General features: G+C 44.7%; 1 protein-coding gene across 4 annotated transcripts in view; it reads left to right on the forward strand.

Annotated features, from left to right (window-relative positions):
• The window catches only part of CAMSAP2 (calmodulin regulated spectrin associated protein family member 2), a 231,822-nt gene that overhangs the window by 93,898 nt on the left and 115,010 nt on the right, over positions 1-22,914 (forward strand). For 3 of the 4 annotated variants that reach the window (XM_033916855.1, XM_033916856.1, XM_033916857.1), the window contains exon 5: positions 21,409-21,550. In XM_033916855.1, coding sequence (XP_033772746.1) covers positions 21,409-21,550 — 142 coding nt within the window. Of the gene's footprint in view, positions 1-11,536; positions 11,570-21,408; positions 21,551-22,914 lie in introns of all 4 variants that reach the window. The other variant, XM_033916859.1, reaches the window with a different exon arrangement.

A 22,914-nucleotide genomic window follows, 5' to 3' on the forward strand; every position in this document is an offset into this window, starting at 1 on the left:
CCTTGCCAGGTTTTGCACCCAACCCCACACTCCTTGCCAGGCTCTGCACCTTGTCCGCCCTTCCCTGCCAGAGTCTGCACCCTATCCCCCCGCTTTCCTGACCTGTAACCTGCCACCCCCTCACCTCTGGTGGTCTAGTGGTAGGCTGGAACAGGAGGGATCTGTCCCAGCTGACTAACAATGCTCCTCCCTTCCCCATGCCTCCCGGTACCTTTTAATAATACAGCCCGCCCGCCGGCCCTTCCTTTTAAAACACCCCCCACCATACTTTTTTAAACACCCCCCTGAAGCCTGGTGGTCCAGCAGTGTATGGGCCGGCAGGAGCATAATGTCTGCGCTGCTGCCTGCGCCCACCCCGCTTTCTGAATGGCTGCAGTCAGTTCTCGCAAATCCCGCAAGAATTGATGCAGCCATTCAGAAAGCAGGGCTGGCGCAGACAGCGTACTTCTGCTGGCCCATACACCGCTGGACCACCAGGCTTCAGGGGGTGTTTAAAAAGGTACTGCGGGGTGGGGGTGGGATGTTTTAAAAGGAAGGGCTGACAGGCGGGCCATGTGATTAAAGGGTACTGGGAGGGAGGGGGGGTGTCTTCGCTTCATAAGATGCACCAACTTTTTCACCCCCTTTTAGGGGGTGGAAAAAGTGTGTCTTATGAATAGAAAAATCTTCTTGTAAGTTTTATCCTTTTTTGTCAATCTTACTAAAAACTTTATCGTGAGTGAGCACAATGCACACTGAGTGGAGAAACATCAGACTTGTAAGTAGGAAAAGGATCATAGGGCCTTTTATAGCGCACAGTCATTTAATCATTTATTTCTTCCCCTCCACCACACTCTCCAATATGTTCTTTTTTTCTCTTTATACTCGTATAAAAGAATATGAAACTCTTAAATATTGTTTAAATAGCGTGACTTGTAATAATTGTAAAACATCTCACAAAATCTCCCAACAAGGCGGTACTTAACTGTCCATTAGGACTCATCACTCCCAATGCCTCTTCTCCAGGCATACTTGCAGCATTGACTGACGCTGCTTCTGCTATTTCAGCCCCATCTCTGGTTGAGTCTGCTCAGATTGGTAACAGAGTTGTTTGGGGGGAAGGGTGCAAGGCAGATATTTGATCCCATTTTGGGTGGTAGGATAACCACTGATAAAGATGAATGAGTTTTCAGTTTCAAGTTCTACTCTCTCTGTCACCAGGGGGGGTGGAACAGATGTTTGGGATTTTTTTCCCCATAAGTCATCTTTGAACAATATCTTTTTATTTTTTTTTTTTATGCTGCTGGGTATCAACTTTAGCAAGAAAAGATTTGATAGCATGAAGAGAGAGAAATTCCCGCCAATGAAATTTAAAACCCAGAAGAGTATAATTGTTTGGTAACTAATTTGCAGAAACTATTAAAAAAAGTTGACCTGGAAAAATTTTTCTTCCAAAGCTTACTACAGAGTTACAATAAAATTGGGGAATACTTTAAATTAAATGTAAACTTAATTCAAAATAGACAATTGTGGTAAGACTCTAGTATAGTTTACCCTATCTAATTAAGAAATGTCATATAGAGGATTTTAAATATAATATAAACCTATTCTTAGCAGCTAAAAATGAGTATAGGCCTATGAGTCTAAATTTCAGCCTGAATATGTGAGGTCCTAAGAGAAGTTTAAATGTGGTGGACACATTTGTCAATTTGAGACCTGTGTAGTTTTGTCAGAATATATAAAGTTTTAGTGAGGCAATTGCTATACCAAGATTGTTGAATAAGAGGCATTGATTATAAATTATCCTCTGGGAAAGACTAGGAATGGGCAGTCATTCAAATTGATTTATTTCAAATATTTATTATCCACCTAAAACCATGCAATCATACTCCGGTTGCAGAATCGCAGCCACATCAAACATAGGCGCCAGAAAAGTAGGCCAGGGTTTTGAAGGCCTACATTTTCCACACCTGTTTGCTGTGAATCGCAGCTACAGAGGCGCCTAAGGTCATTTCCAGCATTAGCCACACCTTATTCGACCTTGGGTGCCTCTGGAGCCGTGATTAGAGCACTGGTTCAGGAGACGCTGACAGGCAGCTAAATTATTTTGTTTTCAGGCCTTTTAAGGTAGGTTTGATTATATAAGTTAGGCGATGGTGCAATACCTACCACTGCCTAACCTGAAGCACCGTTTATAAAATCAGCCCCTTTATGTTTAGTTTGTTTTATTGAAAAAGAACAATAAATTAGTACGGAAATAACACTGCAGAGTCTCCAATATGCTTATTATAACGAGTGGGGTTGGATGCCTTAGGATTTCCACTAATACAGTGTTACAACCACAAAAGAATAAGACAACATTCTCCTGTCGTCAAATAATAATAAAAAGACTTTTTATGCAAAAAATCTAGCAGTATTTTATTAAATGAACCTTCAATATCTGTATTTTATTGTGGGAAGAATGACAGAAATTTAACATACTTCACCAATAGCTAAACATGTGGTGTATCTACCCATGGCATTCCAAACATTCAATGTCTTTTTGAGATAGGATAAAACGTGCAATGCTGTTCAACTTCTTGCACCAAGGCCGCATGGTACGATCACTGTTATCAGGCAGCTCCAGCACCATTATCTCCTACACCAATTCATGCGCTCCACTAACTAGGTCTAGGATTGCTTCGCCTTTTGTCGATTCAAGAACCAGATGCTCCATAAAGTTGTCCTTGAATTCACCAAGGAATTTGATCTCCCTAGCATACCCTGATGTTACAAATTACCAAGTCAATATTGGGATAGTTGATATCATCCATTATTATTGTGTTATCCAGTTTGTTAGCTTCCCTAATTTCTGATAACATTTCAACATCTGTCTGATGATCCTGTTCAGGTAGATGGTTCGGGTACACTCCTGTCACTATCCTTTTCCCCTTTATACATGGAATTTCTACCCATAGGGATTCCTTAGTATGTTTCGGTTCCTGTAGAATGTTTATTCGATTTAAGGCCCTCCTTAACATATAAAGCTATGCATCTACTAATTTAATCCACCCTATCATTGTGTACCCCGGCATGACCGCGTCCCATTAGTTTTTTCCTTCTACCTGGTCTTAGAGAAGCCCATTATATCTGTATTTTTCATTTAGTGCAGTATATTCTAACTCTCCCATCTTGTTTGTTAGGTTTCTGGCATTTAGATACAGACATTTCAATCAATGCTTGTCATATCTATTTACAATTTGCTCAGCAGAGCCCTGCCTGTCTTGTGGAACGGGAAGGATTTCTGAAGCTGCCTGTGCCTATTAGCTCTGCTTTATACTGATACTATAGCAATTTTAAAATAGCCGCTTGAAATGCTAGCCTATGAACTCTAATAGAGACTTCCTATGCTAAGAAAAATCTAACCTTTAAACTCCCTTGATAAGTGAGCAAGTAAAGTGAATAAAGTGAGTAAGTAAAATAAAGTCCCTGAGTTTACCTATTTAGTTTTAGGTCTCTCTTTCCCCAAGTTTGCAAGCAATTTCCCAGCAAATTCTTACCAGTGAAGATCTCTGTCTCTGAAAGTTGATCTTAGTCTACAGTATAGTCGGTTCCTCTGGGCAGTTGCTGGAGGAAAAGGAAAAGGCAATATGAGGAAATGAAGGTGAGGCTAGGCAAAGTGGTAGGTTTTTATAGCTTTCCTGAAGTTTAGAAGGTCCTGAAGAGATATCGGATGTGAGAGGGTAGATTATTCCAAAGTTTTGGTAGGAAATTGGAATAGGATCTTTTCCGGGCAGTTTGGAGCCGAAGGGCATAACCTGGGGGTATTTATAGGCATATTTCATCTTGGGAGTGTAGCGGTCTCTTAGGGGTACAGAGCGGAAGGATTTATATGCTAGCACAAGTCCCTTGAAGATGCAGCGTTTGGTTATGAGTTAACCAGTGGGCCGAGGTCAGAGTAGGGGAGACCGGGTTGTGGGCCTGCAGGTTCTTTAGTGGCACCTAACAGGACACCTACAATTAGGTGTCCAGAAGGCGTATGGTAGGAGCCTGTTTTGTAAAGGAAAGTAGGGACCTGCTTTTCTTTATCAAACATTAGAATAATAGGTTAAAAACATGCTTATAATTGTGGGTGCAGTTGTTTAAATCAGCCAAAGAGTTGGTGTAAATGTTCATGCCTAGAATGGTAAAGAAACCACATAATTATAATATTTTTATAATCTATACATGCAATTGTGGGCCTTGCCCAAGTGAATGCCCACCCACAAAGTACGCATCATAACATCCAGGTGTGAGGTTATAGAATAGCAGTTAGCTGAAAAAGGTCATTTATTTATTTTATTCAATTTTCTATACTGTTCTCCCATGGGAGCTCAGAATGGTTTACATGAATTTATTCAGATACTCAAGCATATTTCCTTGTCTGTCCTGGTGGGCTCACAATCTATCTAATGTACCTGGGGCAATGGGGGGGAGTAAGTGACTTGCCCAGGGTCACAAGGAACAACGTAGGTTTGAATCCACAACCCCAGGATTGCTGAGGCTGTAGCTTTAACAACTGCGCCACACACAGATGTGTGCCCAAATGACTAGAATGCCAGCATTTCACACATTCTTGCTACCTATATCTAGGCAGCTCCTCATAAAATTACCCGCAGATGGAATAATTCAATACTGGTTGCCTGAAGTCAGGCACTGGGATGCTGCACACTAAGCGTGAATTCTATGTTAGCATTTATATGTGTGATTATCATTATGGAATACTAGCTTAGGTTAATACAGTGGTACCTTGGTTTACGAGCATAATTCTTTCCAGAAGCATGCTCGTAATCCAAAGTACTCGTATATCAAAGCAACTTTCCCCATAGGCCATAATGGCAACGCTGACAATTCGTTCCAGAACCCAAAAAGTGGCGAGGGGTGGCCCAGGGGTCGGGTACCAGGTGCTGCAGCACCGTTTCCTCTGTCCACCAGCCGCTGGAGAACTCCGTAGTGCCGCTTCGGGGGGATGCCTCTTCTGTCCGTCAGCCACTGAAGAACCACTGAGCCCACTCGTATTTTAGCTTTTTTTTTGTTTGTTTTTTTGCTAATTCAGCTAAGCATGAACTGGTCTCTTGTTAAGGAAACAGCAGACACTGCTAAACTTTAAAAAGAACACATGGGCAAAACTAAGAATTTACACTTCGCCGGTCAGCCTTCCACGCCGGGTGCCTTCCGCTTGTTGGAGAGCCTATGAGAGCTCACGCAGCCGAGTGCCATCCCGCCTACACATTGCGTATGATCACACACAAACGTCGATGATTGACGTTGTGTGTGATCATACGCAACGTGCAGGTGGGACGGCACTCGGCTGCGTAGGCTCAGATAGAGGCTCTCCAACATGTGGAAGGCACCCGGCGTGGAAGGCTGACCGGCGGACGGAAGATGAATCCCCCTGAAGCAGCGCTTCCTACAGCTGTAAGTGCTCCTTTATCGCGGCAGTGCTTGGTTTGCGAGACAAAAGTTTGCTGGGTGTTTTGCTTGTCTTGCAAAACACTTGCAAACCGCGTTTCTTGCAAACCGAGGTTCCACTGTATTTACATGCCAGCATTTAGGCTCGGCCAGTTACACCATATCAATGTCTGGTGTAAATGCCCACAACAAAATATTGCAGTAGTGCACACAACAGTCAGTATTCTGTAACTTTAGCATGTAAGTGCTGGGCATGCTCCCAACCTAATCTAATCTTCAATTTCTGGGTCGCTCTATGCCTCTCTAGGTTCAAGGTGACTTACAAATCAAGAAGTTTACATTACGTTTAGCAGTTACAACGATGAAATATAAAGTAAGCAGGATACTGTGAGCTAGTTACCAGAGATAGATTCTCAAAACTTACCGTGCCTTTAATGATGGTCTCTAAACTGGCTTGAGTGTGTGTATTAAAGGCATGTTTTATGCACGCTTGTTGAAAGCTGATGCTTGCACCTCCCCTCCCTTCCATTCCCCTTCGTCCAATAGCGCTGGCATGCCTATGATTGACACGACAACAGAGTTTGCTAGTAGTTCTCTACCCCTCATACAACGTGTACATATATTGTGCTCTAATAAGTCATGCACACGATATACGTGCCTATGGTGTAGATTTTCCCAGCACATGTACGCCTCTTAAGGTCTGTTTTGCACATGTGCCGATCACTATCGCCATCGACTCATCTCATGTAAATTTGGCGACCCTCCACGAACCTCTTTTGTATGCATGGTTTTTCAAGAATGATATTACATTTATGGCAGCGATAGAACTGTCCTTATATTATGCAGTGCTCAGGAAGAAATGCAACAGATGTAAATTCTCAAAACTTATATATTTCAAAATCTAAATTGAAAATAAATCATATTTCCTACCTTACTGTCCATCTCCTCCCTCTCTCCTTTCCCCTTACCGTCCATCCATGTGCACCATCTCCTCCCTCTCTCCTTTCCCCTTACCATCCATCCATGTGCACCATCTCCTCCCTTTCTCCGTTCCCCTTACTGTCCATCTATGTGCACATCTCCTCCCTCTCTCCTTTCCTCTTACCGTCCATCCATGTGCACCATCTCCTCCCTCTCTCCTTTTCGTCCATCCATGTGTACCATCTCCTCCCTCTCTCCTTTCCCCTTACCATCCATCCATGTGCACCATCTCCTCCCTCTCTCCTTTCTCCTTACCGTCCATCCATGTGCACTATCTTCTCCTTCTCTCTTTTCCCCTTACCATCCATCCATGTACACCATCTCCTCCCTCTCTCCTTTCTCCTTACCATCCATCCATGTGCACTATCTTCTCCTTCTCTCTTTTCCCCTTACCATTCATCTATGTGCACCATATCCTCCCTCTCTCCTTTCCCCTTACCGTCCATCCATGTGCACCATATCCTCCCTCTCTCCTTTCCCCTTACCGTCTTCCATGTGCACCATCTCCTCCCTCTCTCCTTTCCCCTTACTGTCCATCCATGTACACCATCTCCTCCCTCTCTCCTTTCTCCTTACCATCCATCCATGTGCACTATCTTCTCCTTCTCTCTTTTCCCCTTACCATTCATCTATGTGCACATCTCCTCCCTCTCTTCTTTCCCCTTACCGTCCATCCATGTGCACCATCTCCTCCCTATCTCCTTTCCCCTTACCATCCATCTATGTGCACATATCCTCCCTCTCTCCTTTCCCCTTAGCGTCCATCCATGTGCACCATATCCTCCCTCTCTCCTTTCCCCTTACCGTCCATCCATGTGCACCATATCCTCCCTCTCTCCTTTCCCCTTACCGTCCATGCATGTGCACCATCTCCTCCCTCTCTCCTTTCCCCTTACCGTCTTCCATGTGCACCATCTCCTCCCTCTCTCCTTTCCCCTTACTGTCCATCCATGTGCACTATCTCCTCCCTCTCTCCTTTCTCCTTACTGTCCATCCATTTGTACCTGGGCTCCTATGGCAATGCCCCTCTCCTTCACTCTGCTGCTGCTGCTACTACTACTACTACTATTTATTATTTCTATAGCGCTGAAAGACATACACAGCGCTGTTCATTTAAGATACAATAGACAGTCCCTGTTCAGAAGAGCTTACAATCTAATTCTGACTGACCCACCCGAGTCTGATTTCTTGCACACTTGATCTTCTTCCCAGCAGTGATTCAGGTAGGCTCTCTGTGGCCAATCCCAGGGGCCTTCTCTCTTTAGAGAAGGCCCCTGGGATTGGCCACAGAGAGCCTGTCTGATGGGCCAGTCAGAACAAGTGTCAGACTGAATGAAGGGGGGAGAGTTCTTCAATGCAGTCCCTGCAGCTGTATCCAGTGGCAAAAGGACTGCATAGGCCGCCATTAGCTTGTGGGCCTTGCATTGAAGAACATTGACTTAGTCTCTTCTCCCCTCCCTATTTAAGAAATAGGCTCTTTGGGAGCATCTGTTACAAGTCTGTTTTGACAGTAGTTGAACTCTCATCCACGGGTGGTGACTAACATTAGTGCAAGGTCTATTATCTTGCAGTCATAAACCAAGAAACAAGGGATCACTTCAAATAATGGCACAAATTAAAAATAACTTTCCTTGCAAAAACATTTTCTTGTTTTCTTTGCAGCCCCCTATGATTACTATTTATAATAATGATGGTTGCTAATGGCAACAGACTCTTTTGTGAGTTGGCATCCACTTGTTCTCTGCTATATGCAGTCAAAGTGATAGTGAGCGCATGAGGGCTCATGTTTTTTTCTCTTCCTTGATATGGGCAGTAGCAAGTAGGCCAAGGTTTGGATCTAGATTTAGTTTCTTAAGTTAGAAAGAAGAAGAGATGGCCCTCCTTCAAGGGCAAGGTGACCGGACTTGCTTCCCCTCTTGCTTTGCATCTCTTCTAACTCCATTTTTCTTTGGGGCAGTGTCTCCAAATGGCTTCAATTTGTGCAGCATGAGAAAGAAAAAGAGAAATAGCAACAAACTCCCATTACGTAACAGTACCACAGAAAAAAATGGGATGGAAAGAGACATAGAAATGAGAGCAGATAAAGGCCACATGGCCTATCCAGTCTGTTCATCCATATCATCTTCTATCTCTTTCTCTCCCAAAGAGATCCCACATGCCTGTCCCATGCTTTCTTAAATTTAGGTACAGTCCTCATTCCCACCATCTCCACTGCGAGGTTGTTCCACATATCCACCACCCTGTATATAAAGAAGTATTTCCTTGGATTACTTTTGAGTCTATCCCCCTTCAGCTTCATCTGATGCTCTCTCATTCCAGAGCTTCATTTCAGTTGAAAGAGACCTTCCTCCTGTGCATTTAAGACATGGAGATTAAATGCTGCACAGGGGTTGGAAGGAGGGAGGGAAAGGTACTGCATAGGGGGATGGAAGGGAGGGATAGAAAGCTGTTGTGCATGGGGGGAGAAGAGAGAAAGAATTATTGGGCATGGGGTGGAGGAGAGGAAAGGAGAGAGGCAACAAAGAGATAGAAAGGGGTGAGAAGGAGAAAACCTGCATATGGTGAAGGGGAGGGAGACATGCATGGAGAAGAGAAAGGGAGAAATGTTGGGCAGAAGGTGGAGGTCAAAGGGAGATGGTGCTTGGGGAGAGAAATAAATGTTGCACATGATAATGGAGGGGACGAAGAGAGAGATGCTGCAAGGAGGGGAATAGAAAGGTTTGACCCAGGGCACAAGGCAGGGAGAAAGAGAGATGACAGACTTAGAAAAGAAACAGAAATATTGGATATGGCAGTGGAAGGGAAGGTACAGAGATGGAAGATGGATGGTGAGCATTTAGAAAGAAGAAAATGTCAAATGGGCCTGGCGAGCAAGTTAACAGAAGACAAACAGAAACCAGAGCCTGGGACCAACATGATTTGAATAATAAAATGATCAGACAGACAAATAATTTTATTTTATGATTACAATATGCCAGATTTGAAATGTGTATCCTACCAAAGCTGTTGTTATACAGCGAGCGTGAGCTAGGATCTAACAGAGAGAGGAAAAGTCTTTTTTGTTTATTTTGTTTACACCACAGCCATGGCTTGGGGTTGGAGAAGGCAAAGAGGCTACAAAATAAACTCCAGGATGTTTGAAAAATACCCTCGATTGGACAGGAAAAGTGATTCGAATGGAAAAATCAATTCAATGGGCTAAATCAAATCGAAATTTTTTTCCCTGAATCAGGCAGCACTATTCTTTTCCTTGTGGAACTTGTATATTCCATAGTTCAGTCACCAGAAGGCTTATATTGTCAGTTAAGGTCTTTTAGGGGTGTGCATTTCTTATTTGGTTACTTTCTTTGCACTTGTAAACTTTTCTACCAGCATGCAGTCATATGTATATCTGTAAAATTGATTTTTATGTGTATAAATACAGCCTGATTCATAAAGTATCAAAACAAGAAAGGAAATGAAAAACCCAGCAGAAGAAAACAAGACACACTTAAAAAAAAAAAAAAAAAATTTGCAAATGGAACGTTTCATGGCCAATACAGCAATGGTGTTACAGAAAGTTTATGGATGTTTGGGAGCCATTGGCTAAATTTTGTAAAGAAGAATAATTGATTATATTTTATAGACTTGTAAACATACACATCCAGGGTGGGTTGGGGGGTGGGGGAAGGGAGTTGCATTGGAACTTGATTCAGGGTATATATAGGAGGGGCCTTAGATGCTTGGGCCAATCAGGTACTAGGATCCTGTGGGTTGGGCAGTGGAGAGATGGGCCCGCCTCATTTGGACGGAGGCGGGCCTGCTGGCCGGACGGTGTGAGGAGCCGTCCGGCCAACTTGCAGGTAAGCCCAAGGGGGGGTTCTGGGGTGGGGGGTTTCATTGGGGGGTGTCCGGCAGGAGGGGTTGGGCACCCTCCTGCCGGTAACCTTGGGGGGGAGGCATTGGGGGGTCTGGCAGGAGGAGTTGGGTACACTTCTGCCACGATCGTCGGGGGGGGGGGCAGGTTCTTTCAGCAGGAAGGGTTGAGCACCTTCCTGCTGGCGATCATGGATTTTGTTGGTAGGAGGGGTTGGGCACCCTCCTGCTGCGATCGTTGGGGGGGTTAAGGAGGGGAGACTGGCAGCCGTTGCCGCAGCTGCTATATTAATCGGGGCAGGGAGATCCTTGCTGTGATTAGGTATAGCTGCCGTTTCTACTTACTATGTAGGCCAGCATTTTGCTAGCCTACATTTTAAGCGTCTCCCGCTCTGCTAGGGAGGCGTGTAGGGCTGCCTAGGTTCGCTTAAGGCTACCGCCTAGCCTTAGGCGAGCTTAGGCCGACTTGCAGGCCTCTCTAGGCTCCCTGGAGGCGCCTTCAATATAGGCGGCCTGCCTGGGGAGCATTTTTTTTTTTTTTAGAAAATGTGCCTTCTGATTGGCTGAGTAGACAGCTGTAGGACGCCTACAGCTGCCTACAATCAGGAGCACTTCGCAGAATCAGGGCCTTAATGTCCACTGGAAATTTGAATCTGTGACTGATTAAGCATTGCTGCTTCTGATTTTTGTTGCTTTTAAAACTGGTAAATCAGCAGCTGTTGGAGAAGCAGATATTGTAGGAGGTTATTATTTATCTAGTTGAGGCAAGTCTAATTTGTATTGCAGGAACATAACTAGCTATCTTCCCCTATTGTTTTGAAAGGAGTTATCTATGTTTAATTATGGTGTATTCCTCAAGGGTTATTAAATCATATTAAGTTACTATTGTTGCACTTTGAATCTCAGTGATTTTCCTGTGTGTTAGATGAGACTAAGGGCATGCTTGTTTGACAACTTTTTCAGTACTGTCTAGCTTTATTTTGGTGCTGTGACGTATACTCTATATGCCCACTGAAATGAGCTATGGATTCAGTTAGCAAACAAGTTTGTGTGAAAAATTTCTGTCTGGTTATTGGACATTCTCACGAATTACTACTAATAAAGTGTATCATTGTTTTGTAAATGTATAAAAGTCATACTGTTTCTTATAAACTGATTTACCAGTAGTTTTCATTATTGTAGCATTTTATGAGGGGCTGAAATAAGGCCCATTTCATTCATTTAAATGATACATTCTGATTAATTTTTCTTTCTGTTCTTTTGCTCTGTTTTAATGCTGCTCATTCTGAAGTCTCCTACCAAATGGTATTGGAAACTGGTTCCTGTAAGTTTGCTCAGCTGCTTCAGTTTGTGGTGTTTGAGAATGGCTTGGCCCATATCACGCTGGTGTGACTGTTCATTTGCCTCTGCTGAAACATCTTTTGTAATAGCACCCCCAAAACTCATGGGAAGCCATATTGGCTTAAGGAAGTTTGGAAGGTAGTCTGTAAAAGTGTAAAACTGGATGGCTCTTGCCTTCAACTGTGATGCTCGTATTATGACATATACCTGGAATGGTGAGGTGGCCTTTCCTATTAGCACAAAATACTGTACATACTAAAATATAAACTGAGATTTTGGGGCCCAAAAATAGGAGTCTCTGTTTATATTTGTGTCGGCACCCACCCGCCCTCCTCCTGGACCTGTTGCAGGCCTCTGCCGAGCCTGCCATGAGACCTGGTGGTCCAGCGGTGGGCTGGGAGAGGAGAGTTCCCTCCCACTTCCTGTCTTGGCTGACTCTAAAAATGTTCATCTCCCTCCTACCTTTCATATCCCTGGTGGTCCAGCAGTGAACTGAGGCAGAAGCAATCTTCCTACGTTCCTGCACCTTGCAGAGCCGCTAGTTGAATGCTCCTGCCCTGGTTCACTGCTGGACCACCAGGGATTTGAAAGCTATGTTGGGGAGGTGGAAGGGAGGTAAAAGTTTTTAGAGTCAATCGGGACAGGAGGTGGGAAAGATTCCTACTGTCCCGGCCCACCACTGGACCAACAGGTCTTAGGCAGGCCTGGTGGAGGCCTGCAAGGCATCGGGAGGGAGAGAGGACAGGGTACAGAGCCTGGGAGGGAGGGGGGGCTGGGTGCAGAGCCTGGCAGGGCAGGACAGAACATTTGAATATTAACACACACACATGAGTTTATATTCAAGTTATCCTTTTCTCCTCCTTTTGGGGGGGGGAAAAGGTTACCTTGGTTTATATTTGGGTTGGTTTATATTCAAGTATATACGGTGGAAAAATGATTTGGGTACAAATAAGTCTTCACTTGAAGAGTACAGTATATAGGTTGTATATACCTAGTGTTTTTTTACTTAATGGCTGGGCCAGTCCTGTGCTTAACAACTCTGTGTTTATTGCTGTATCATTTTTTTGTGTGAACTGTAAATTGCCTGGGGTGGGCGTTTCTTTTTTTTCTTTTTTTTTCTTTATCTTTATTAGCAATTGCAAAAGGCACACACAGCCAGTAGGAAGAAAGCGCAGAAAAATACAACAGCCAGAGAAAACAACAAGTGAAAACCAGAACAGCATCATGTGATTCATAGCATAGAAACCCTGTGGCTAGATGCCCATCACAATTAACAGTTTTAAATGGCAAAACCCCCAAGCAAACACACACAGACCACAGACACCCGGCTCCAAGTCTCAACAGTCATGCACAAACACCCCGCATTCATACCCCCAAACAACCGAACACACAGTGGCAACCACACAAGTACAACCGCCCAGGTGCAGCCCCTCCAGGGAAGAAGAAGAAAAGAGAACGGCATCCACTCCAAAAAGATTCAAAGCATGGGTTCCGCGTTCTCCGTCTCCGAGCCGGGACATAAAGTTAAGGCCCGGTTCCATAAAGCTTGATAACACCGGAGAGCAAGGGTCCCAAACTGAGGGTGACGCTGAAGTTCATAACGCCCAACCTCTGCAAAACGAGCAAGCCACTGCGGGTAAGAGGCCACTGAGTCAGCCACCCAATGTTGCAGCAAGAGCTTTTTTGCCACCAAGACAGCCATGTAAAGAACCCTATGCTGGGGCAACATAAGCCCTCCCTCAATCAAATCTCGTTGATCTCCCAATAGCAGGAATCCATAGCTCCAGGGCACAACGCGCCAAACAAGGCGCTCCAAAAATGGAAGAACTTGCAGCCATAAGGCGGTCGAAGGGCATTCCAAGAAATGGTGAACGGTTACATTTAGTGCAATTACATTTAGAGCAAACCGCTCCTTCCCAAAGGCCCATGCGAGCCCCCTGCGCCCTGGAGATATACGCTCGATGCAGAATTTTAAATTGCATTTCCCGAAAATCCGTGGAGCCCCCCAAGCCATGCACATTGGCAAAAAGATCAAGAAATGCCTTGCGATCAAGTGGAATATCAAGTTCTGATTGCCAACACGAGGCCAGTCGATCAATGAATCCCAGATCCGAAGCATTCTTCAGGATCTGATACCAGGTGGATAATTTGTTGAAAGCAGGAGGCACCTGGAAGAACTGAACATCCAAGGGACCACAGAGCCAAGCATCCCCCCACTTGCGACCAAGTGACAAGTAGTAATGCTGAGCTTGAAGGTAGGCCCAGAAATGAGTCTGGGGCAGGTGCCAATGAGATTGCAGTTGGGCAAAGGTAGGAAACTGACCACCCCCCACGGTGAGGAAATCCTGAAGGGATCTACACCCCCTCTGCTCCCACTGGTGAAACCAAGAATGATCCACTCCCGGTGGAAAGTCGACATTCCCATACAGTTGCAACAAAAGGGAAGCTGCCGGAGTTTTCCCCTGCCGCCGCCGCCGCCGCCACCGCCACGCACGGCGCAGGGACAGGAGAAACACAAACTTGGGCCCCTCTCCTGGGATAACCGACAGCGGAGCATGAAGAAGAGGCAAGACCAAGTGGGGTGTGCACTAGGATTACACCCATCCCCGGGGAAAAAATTTATAACAACTTGACCAACCTAGCTCGTTGAAGAAAAAACTACTGAACGACAGCATGCCTGGGGGGGGGGAGGGCGTTATCAACATTGGCTAACTTTTAAGATGTGTTGTTTTACTGTTGACCCAAGTTATTCGTAACTAGGTTTCATTGCATAAAATAGACAAAACACATTAGTGGTAAAATAGTATATCTTATTGATAGCCTACATTGATAACTACGCCCCTTGGTGTCACCATTGTATCCTAGTCATCCTGAGGATCAGAAGCCAAACCTATGAATCAAACCCTGGTCTCTCGTATGACACTGCATAGTATTGATCAGAAAACTATTGGACCAACCCAGAATACTGTTATCTCGCACAGATTAGGCATAAGGTGATAGGACTTGACAGGTCTATATATCTACAGTTTTTGTGCTATAGTAGCCAGGCAGAATTCCTTGGTTTTGCTACAGTTGACATTGAGGGCTCCTTTTACTAAGGTGCGCTAACGTTTTTAGCGCATGCAGGATATTACTGCGTGCTACGCAGCTAGAACTAACGCCAGCTCAATGCTGGCGTTAAAGTGTAGCGTGCGCTATTCCGTGCGTTAATGTCCTAATGCAGCTTAGTAAAAGGAGCCCTGAGTATCTGCAGTTTTAACTTTTTCTAGAGAGAAACTTTAAACTATTTTTATAGCATTTTTTGGGTTTGTTTTTATACTGTTCCGTAGTTTTTCAGCAGTTCTGTAAGTCGGATTGTTTTTGGGGGGGTTTCACGTCACTTCTGCACAGGCTTTCCATGTACTCTTCCTCTTTTTTTTTTCTATGTGTTTACTTGCAGAAACATTTCTTCTTTTGATTTTTCTTTCTATTATTGATATTTCTCATTATGGAAGAAAAGGCAGCTAGCAGCTTCAAGTTTTGTCTAGACATTGGAGAGAAGATGTCTATTACCAACCGTCATGAGGCCTGCTAAAAGAGTCTAGATGAGGATAATGTGTTTTCCAGCTGTAGCATCTGCTCTAGCATGTTGCTGAGAACTAACAATAATAATAATGGGTACTTTTATCCTACTTTATCCCTAAATATAGGTTCCTCCCATGGTCTGGTATCTCTATTTACCCCATCCCTTTCTTCCCCTGCAGGTCTAGGGCATCTTTCCTTCCCTTTCCTCCCCATCCCTGCAGTCCAGCATCTTTCTTACCACTACCACTACCCCTCCCCCCTCCCCCCCCCTGGATCTGGTGCTTGCTTATTCAGCACTGCTGTAAACTCTGTACAGCACTGCTGTACTGTGCTGTCGGCAGCACAGTAAACTAAACACACTGCCTTTGCTGACCCAGAGGTTTTGCAGAGAGAAAATCTGGGTCGCTGAAGGCAGCATGTTTTGTTCACTCCCGCTGCCGACAGCACAAAGAGTTATCGCAGCGCCAGTTGAGCAAGCATAGGATCCCACGGGGGTTGAGGGGAGAGGGGAGGAGAACTCTTGCTAGGTGCGCAGAGGGAGGCGAGGGGGGGGGGGAGAAGAGGAGGACTACCGATAGGTGTGCGAGCTGCTGTAGGGTTACTAGATGTCTGGTTTCCCTGGACAAAGGTTGTAAAATTGAAAGGCCACCCAGACTTCTGACAGAGTCCTCAAAAAGAGGACATGTCCGGAGAAATCTGTATATCTAGTAACCCTAGTTATATTTAGAGTACAGCTCTATCATCTGTCCTAGTCACTTGACAGAGCAGTTTCTAGATGCCCCATTGGACACCATTTAAGATAACCTACGAAAAGTCACCTTTCAGAGAAAAGCGATGAAAGTGGTATGGGGTTTGTGCTACAAGATGTATGAGGAGAGACTTGAGTGGCAGCCTAGTGGTTAAAGCACTGAAGATAATCTGAACATGTACCGTATTTCCCCATATATAGGCTGCGGCCTATATATGGGTTTTGCAAGCCGGCACAGTGGGTGCAGCTTACAAAACTGGGGCAGCCTATACAGTTTTAAAAAAATCACCCCCTCTTACCTCCCTTGCTGGCATCGCTGCTCCTCCAATCGCGGCCAGCGGTGCAGGGCAGGAGAGATCTTTTCAGTCTTCTGCCCGGCCCCGCTGGCCACAGTTGGAGGAGCAGTGATTCCAGCAAGGGAGGTAAGGGGGGGATGATTTTTTAAAACTGTATAAGCCGCCCCAGTTATTGGTAGATAAACTGCGGCTAATACAATGGGGCGGCTTATCTACCAGTTTTAAAACTTGTATAAGAATTTTTATACACTAGGGTGGCCTATATGCGGGGAAATACAGTATACCCTGTAGGAAAGGAGAGACAGATGATATGATAGACATTCAAATATTTGAAAGGAATTAATATACAAAAAACCTTTTTTTTTTTCTGAGACAAGAAGATGGTAGAAATAGGGAACATGAATTTAGGTTGCAGGAGGGAGAGCACTTAGGAATAACATTAGGAAGTAATATGGGAGGTGGTGGAAATGAAAATGGTAATAGAATTTAAAAATGCATGGGATAAACACAAAGGAATCCTCTATGGCAGTGATTCCCAACCCTGTCCTGGAGGAACACCAGGCCAATCAGGTTTTCAGGCTAGCCCTAATGAATATGCATGAGAGAGATTTGCATATGATGGAAGTGATAGGCATGCAAATTTGCTTCATGCATATTCATTAGGGCTAGCCTGAAAACCCAATTGGCCTGGTGTTCCTCCAGGACAGGGTTGGGAACCACTGCTCTATGGAAGGCTTGGAACCAAACAAGCTAAGAGATGATTAGATGGCACACCAGTAATTGAGAAGCTTTCCACAGAAATGCTGATCAAACAGTCCACTTCCTTCCTTAGGGTAGGTAGTTTGGTTGTGCGTGACTCAGCTCAGGGTGAGCCCTTCTTTGCTTATGGAGCATCCTCATTGGTTGCTGGGATACACTTCAGGGGAACTAATTTTGCCCTATGTGGGCTTCATGGGTGATTCTAGTCTGGAGATTTTTGGCAGAGCACTGCATTCATAGGTGGGCTCTGAATTCTTTAAAGGCATCCCTGGATACAGACTTAATTATAACACTGCATACAGGAACCTTTATTGAGTTGAAGCATTCATAAGGGAGTGTGTGTATGTATATCATCTTTCAGTACAAAACCAGATTTAGAATAATTGTATTTTTATGTCTGTATAAACTTATGAAAGTTATTTAAATTGCCACTGGTGCCACATTTTTTATTCCTGAGAGGATGTATGCATCATTTTAGTTTTTTTAAGCACAATTTAATTACATGTTATCACAGTGAATACAGAATAATCCATAGGCCTGGAGCCATTATTAAAATTGTGTAGTAGATAGTTCTAGAAAAGTATGTAAACGCTGAATAATGCCGTTGTAATTCCACTTGTATGGAGTATGGCAGAAGATTGGTATTTGGAACAATGTATCTTCACATATTTTGGCATGTTAATGTTCTTTCCTTTTAAAAAATTGCTTATGTGTATTGCTTTCTCTTGCTGGCTTTGTACTCATTATCCCTCCAAACAGTTCACCCTTTAGCAACAAGACTTTCAAGACTGGTGTATCTGTATAAAAGCTACAAACTGAAATGTTTGGACAGGTTTTTTTTTCCTAAAATTGTTACATCCAACAGAGATTCTCAATTCATTCAACATTCATGGGCTTCCTCATCGTAAATCAACTTGTAAAATTGGAATTTCTGTACATTGAGACCAAGAAAGGCTTATTCATGAAAGCTCTTAAGTACTTGTCACCTTAGTTCCAAGCCAGGACTAAGGCCTAGATGCAGTAAAGAGGATCGGAAAGACCACGTGAGTCTCTCCAATCTGATTTTTTGGCCGATTCAAAAAGAGCTATTGATGCACTAAAATGTTTGCATGCAAATGATTCATGCGGAGGATTATCCTAATCTCCAACTCTTTCATCCGATTGATTGCTCTGAGAGAAACATCTCACACGTGTAGAGCCGGCAGTGGAAGCCCGAACAGCTGAGAGGCAGGGGAAGCCCCAAAGCAGCCTCCTGCTACTCAGCTGTTCGTGGCAGGAAACCTTTTTTTTTTTAATGGGCACAGATGCTGTGCATGTTACACACACACAATATCTGCCCCATTAAAGAAAAAAGCACCCCCTCCCCCATCAATGACAACCCTCGCTGACAAACCGGCATTGGGATCGGGCCCCCCCCCCCCCCCCCGGCAGCAAAAACAGCAGGAAGAATGTCGACACACCCACACACACACACACCTCCTGTGTGAAAAAAAAATGGCAGGAGGGATGCCCGCTCCCTCCTGCCATGGAATCTCTCCCCCTCTGCGTGAGAGAAAATTGGCAGGAGGGATGCCCACTCCATTCTGCCACCAGATGTTCCCCATACCCCCAGAACTCACCCCGTACCTTTTCTGTTGGACACAGAAGGGAAGCACGATCCCTCCACCTTCATCACCCACCGATCCAAAACGGCAGGCCCTCCTCTTTGGTGTATCATGTGTCAGGGAGGGGCCCAAGGTATCTGAGCCAATCTGAGCCTTGGGCTCCCCCCTCTGTATCCCATGTGATGCATGGGGAGGGGCCCAAGACCATGATTGGCTCAAACATCTCATCTAAGGCTCCTCCCAAGTGGAGGGACCTTAGGTGTTTGAGCCAATTAGGGCTTTAGGCCCCTCTGCGTGCATCACATGATGCACCGAGGAGAGAAGGCCTACCATTTTGGATCAGCAGGCAATGAAGGTAGAGGGATCATGGTTTCCTCCTGTGTCCAACAGAAAAGATAAGGGGATGGTTTCTGGGGGTTTCTGAGAAGCATCTGATGGCATCCTTTCTGCCTTTTTTTGGGGGGGAAGAGGGAGGGTACGGGATGGTTTTGGGAGGGTTTCCCTCCTGCCAATTTTCTTCCAGGGGAGGGAAGTCTCATGGCAGGAGGGAGTGGGCATCCTTCCTGCCATTTTTTCTCATGCGGGGGGTGGGGTCGGCATGGCAGGAAGAAGTGGGTATTCTTCCCGCCATTTTCGCTGCTGTAGGGTGGGGTTGGTTCCAGGTGCCGATTTGTTGTGGAGGGCCATCATTGGGGGGGGGGGGGCGTGCTTTTTTTTTCTTCTAATGGGGCAGATATTGCATCTGTGCCCATTTAATAAAAATGTTAGATAGGTAAGTGACTGGTCTTGACCAGTCACTTTTTTTTGGATCGCTAAAAGCGATCACTTTTTTTTTTTTAGTGCATCGAGAAGCCATTGTAGAGCATCAGTCACTATATTAATGAGCTTATTTGCATGGTCGGATCGGGGAATGAGCAATCGGGCAGAAAACCATTTTCTGCATTGGATCAGCAAATGCTATCGTCGCTAAAGCTGTTAAAACAGGGTTTAGCGACAGTCACTGACTTTAGTGCATCTGGGCCTTAATCCGAAGGGCTGGGCTTACCCTACGAGGGTCATAGTAGCTTTTTATATATTTGATATGGACTAATTTTACCATTGTTAGAAGATATCTTGAAGAAATAAAGGAAAGTCAAGAACATTGTGTTTCTCCACAGCTTGTTTTCTTTTTGGATTGCTCCTTCTGTGGAACATTGGGTCTTCTTGTTTTCTGCCTCACCCTACAAGGGTGCAGGAACTGGGATGACTCAGCCCCAGTGAGTGCCTCATACTTCCAAGATATGGAAAATCAGGGGAGGCCCTGAAACCGAAGAATGGAGAGAGATGTTCGTGCAAGAGCTGCAGCACCCTTTTCTCTCTGATATTTCCGAAGAGCAAGAAATGTTAGAGGCTCTGGAGAGCAGTCCTGCAGGTACCTGAGACCCATAAGCTCCAACTGGCACCTGCACACAGTGGTGCTGGGACCAACTTTAAACCAAGTTATATTTTAGAATCATAGGAGATAATAATGATCCTGCAGAAGTCAGCAAATTTTTTTTTAAATGCCTGCCACCATGAGTTAATAAAAAATCCTGATATTCATTGGCTGCCTCCGAATATCTGGAGATTGTGGTCAGCGCAGCAGCTATACAGATAGCAATAATATTCAACTGCATACGCTTAGGAAGTCCTTGTTCCTGTCTTAAAGTGTCAGCTCCGCCCATGGACCTACCCCAGCACTATCCAGATCGTTCTACAGCAAACAAAGAAAATATTTAGTGCTACTGAATATTGGGCTCACCGGGACTTAATCTGTTTGGGAGGTCATGCTAATCAAATAAGTCCTTTTGAATGTCGGCACGAAACTACTGTAATTTATTAAAGGAAAAAAGCATTTTGTATGAATTGCTGAGCATTTCTTTGTGTGTGTTTGGAGGGAGGGGTTGGTATAAACCAGTGGTCTCAAACTCAAACCCTTTGCAGCCAACATTTTGGATTTGTAGGTACTTGGAGGGCCTCAGAAAAAATAGTTACTGCCTTATTAAAAAAATGGCTATTTTTTATGAGGTAAAACTCTTTATAGTTTATAAATCATTCCTTTTAGCTAAGTCTTAATAATAATATTGTAATTTATAGCTAGAGAAACATATGATCAAGAAACTGTTTTATTTTACTTTTGTGATTATGATAAAAATACCAAGGGCCTCAAAATAGTACCTGACGGGCAGCATGTGGCCCCCGGGCCGTGAGTTTGAGACCACTGGTATAAACAAACCAGAGTTAATGAGAATGCAACTGAAAAATTAAAAAGGCAAACTTTGAAGTAGCAAAATAAAGGAAATTGGCTTTTGTTACTTTTCAGTCTTATAGTACTGGTCACCCCTGCATGTATGATTTTTCCATGGTTTTTCTCAGCCAGTAATCCCTAATGCAGCAACTACTGTACACTAGAATGAGGTTCCTATGGTAACACTCAGCAGTGGAAAGAGCCGACAGCATGCAAATCTTTCTCCCTTTGAACTCTGCGAGCCCAGGAATCCCCTTCTAATCCTCAATGAGCCTTAATGAGGAGTTGCCACCATTTTCTTAAAATGGAAACAGAGCGCCACTCTTTCTGGTCTAGAATTCTTAGATATGATCGTTATTCATGTTCATTAAGTTTTGATGATTAAAGGAATAGAGCTAATGTTTCAGAAGAGAAAAGCTACAGAACTTGAACTGTTTTCTTGCTTACAATTCTGTAGGTATTCATATTTTCACTTGTAATTTCTTAGCAGTAAATGACTCGGTGTTCTTTACCTTACTTTCTGCCAGTGGTACATACTGTATAAACCATATGACATTGTTTTTAATCTCTGCTTCAATATATTAGGCCCGGTACAGGAAGGAGCAGACACTGCTCAGACAGCTGCCCTGCATTCCATTGGTAGAGAACCTACTTAAGGATGGTACAGATGGCTGTGCATTAGCTGCCCTCATCCACTTCTACTGCCCAGAAATTGTCAAAATGGAAGGTGAGTGGCTCATGTTTCTACCTTTGGCGGTGTGCAGTAAATTAATAAATGGAGGGTGAAGACTGCATCCTGTAGGACAGTTTCTTTCTCTGTTTTTGTGCTCAGAGTAGCCATTCATCTTTGTCATGCTATGGTTCAGGAAGTAGAAACCGTGGAAAAGCAAAAAAAGAAAACATAAATGGTTTATAAAAATTAATACAGTAAACTTTCAGTTATTTGGCACCCATGGGGATTGGTAGATGGTGGATAACTGTAATTTCTGGTTGCTTGAGAGTTACTCTAAAAATAGTTTTGTCTCCCCACCTCACTCTCTTCCTCTCTCTATCATCCCCCCATTCCCTAGCGTCTGTTTCTTCCTTTCCACCTTCCTTTCTGGTGTGAGTCACTTTCTCTCCCCCACTTTTCTCCTTCCCTCCCACTTATGGGTCCAGCATCCATCCATTTCCCCTCCCCTTCCCTACCTTTCACCCTGCTGGATCCTCCCTCCCCTCCCCCACACACACATTTCTGGTGCACCTCTTCTTCCCCACCCTCCCACTTATGGGTCCTGGATCTTCCCCCCACATTTCTGGTGCACATCTCCCTCCCCACCAGGTCTGCCCTCCTTCCCTCCATGCAGGTCTGGCCTCCTGGACCCCCCTCACCTGAAGTAGTCCTAACCCACTAACCCTCCCTCTCTCACCCGAAGCAACAGCAGCTGGTCAGCAGAAGCAGCGCTGTAAACAGTCTACTTGCGGCCAGCTTCGGAAGGGCCTTTTTTCTACCGTGTTGGAAGTGATGCTGCAGAGGAAAGGCCCTGCTGGGGCTGTCCATGATCAGCCAGTTGACAGTATTATCTCTGCTAACCGGCTGCTGCTTCGAGTAAGTGAGGGAGTGATTTAGCAGGTCAGGACCGCTGCTGCTTCAGGTAAGGAAGGGGGGTTGGTGAGTCAGGACCGCCGCCACTTCTGCTTCCTTGTGTAAGTGAAAGAGGGAGGGGGATTGGCGGTTCAGGACCATTTCGGCTGCTGCTCTGGGGATGGAGGTAGAAGGGGGTTGGCGGGTCAGGGCTGCTACTGTTTCGGTGGCTGTTGGGAGGGACGGAGGGGGTTTGTCTGGTCAGGACTGCTGCTGCTGCTGCTTCAGGGGCTGGAGGGAGGACTTTTTTTTTTTTTTTTTTTTGCAGGTTGGGTGAGAGTGGATGTGCGGGTTGATATTCAGCCAACGGTGGTCAGCGTTTTGCTGACTGCCAATGCTTTGTGCCCGGTTATTCAGAACTGAACCATGTCCGGACTCTGATACTAAATATCCAGGCATAAGCAGGTGACTAAAACTTAGCTGGTTAAGTGTGATACTTGGCACTTAAACAGCTAAGAAAAGCCGCA

This window comes from Geotrypetes seraphini, chromosome 12, assembly GCF_902459505.1.
Source record: "Geotrypetes seraphini chromosome 12, aGeoSer1.1, whole genome shotgun sequence".
Lineage (NCBI taxonomy): Eukaryota > Metazoa > Chordata > Amphibia > Gymnophiona > Dermophiidae > Geotrypetes > Geotrypetes seraphini.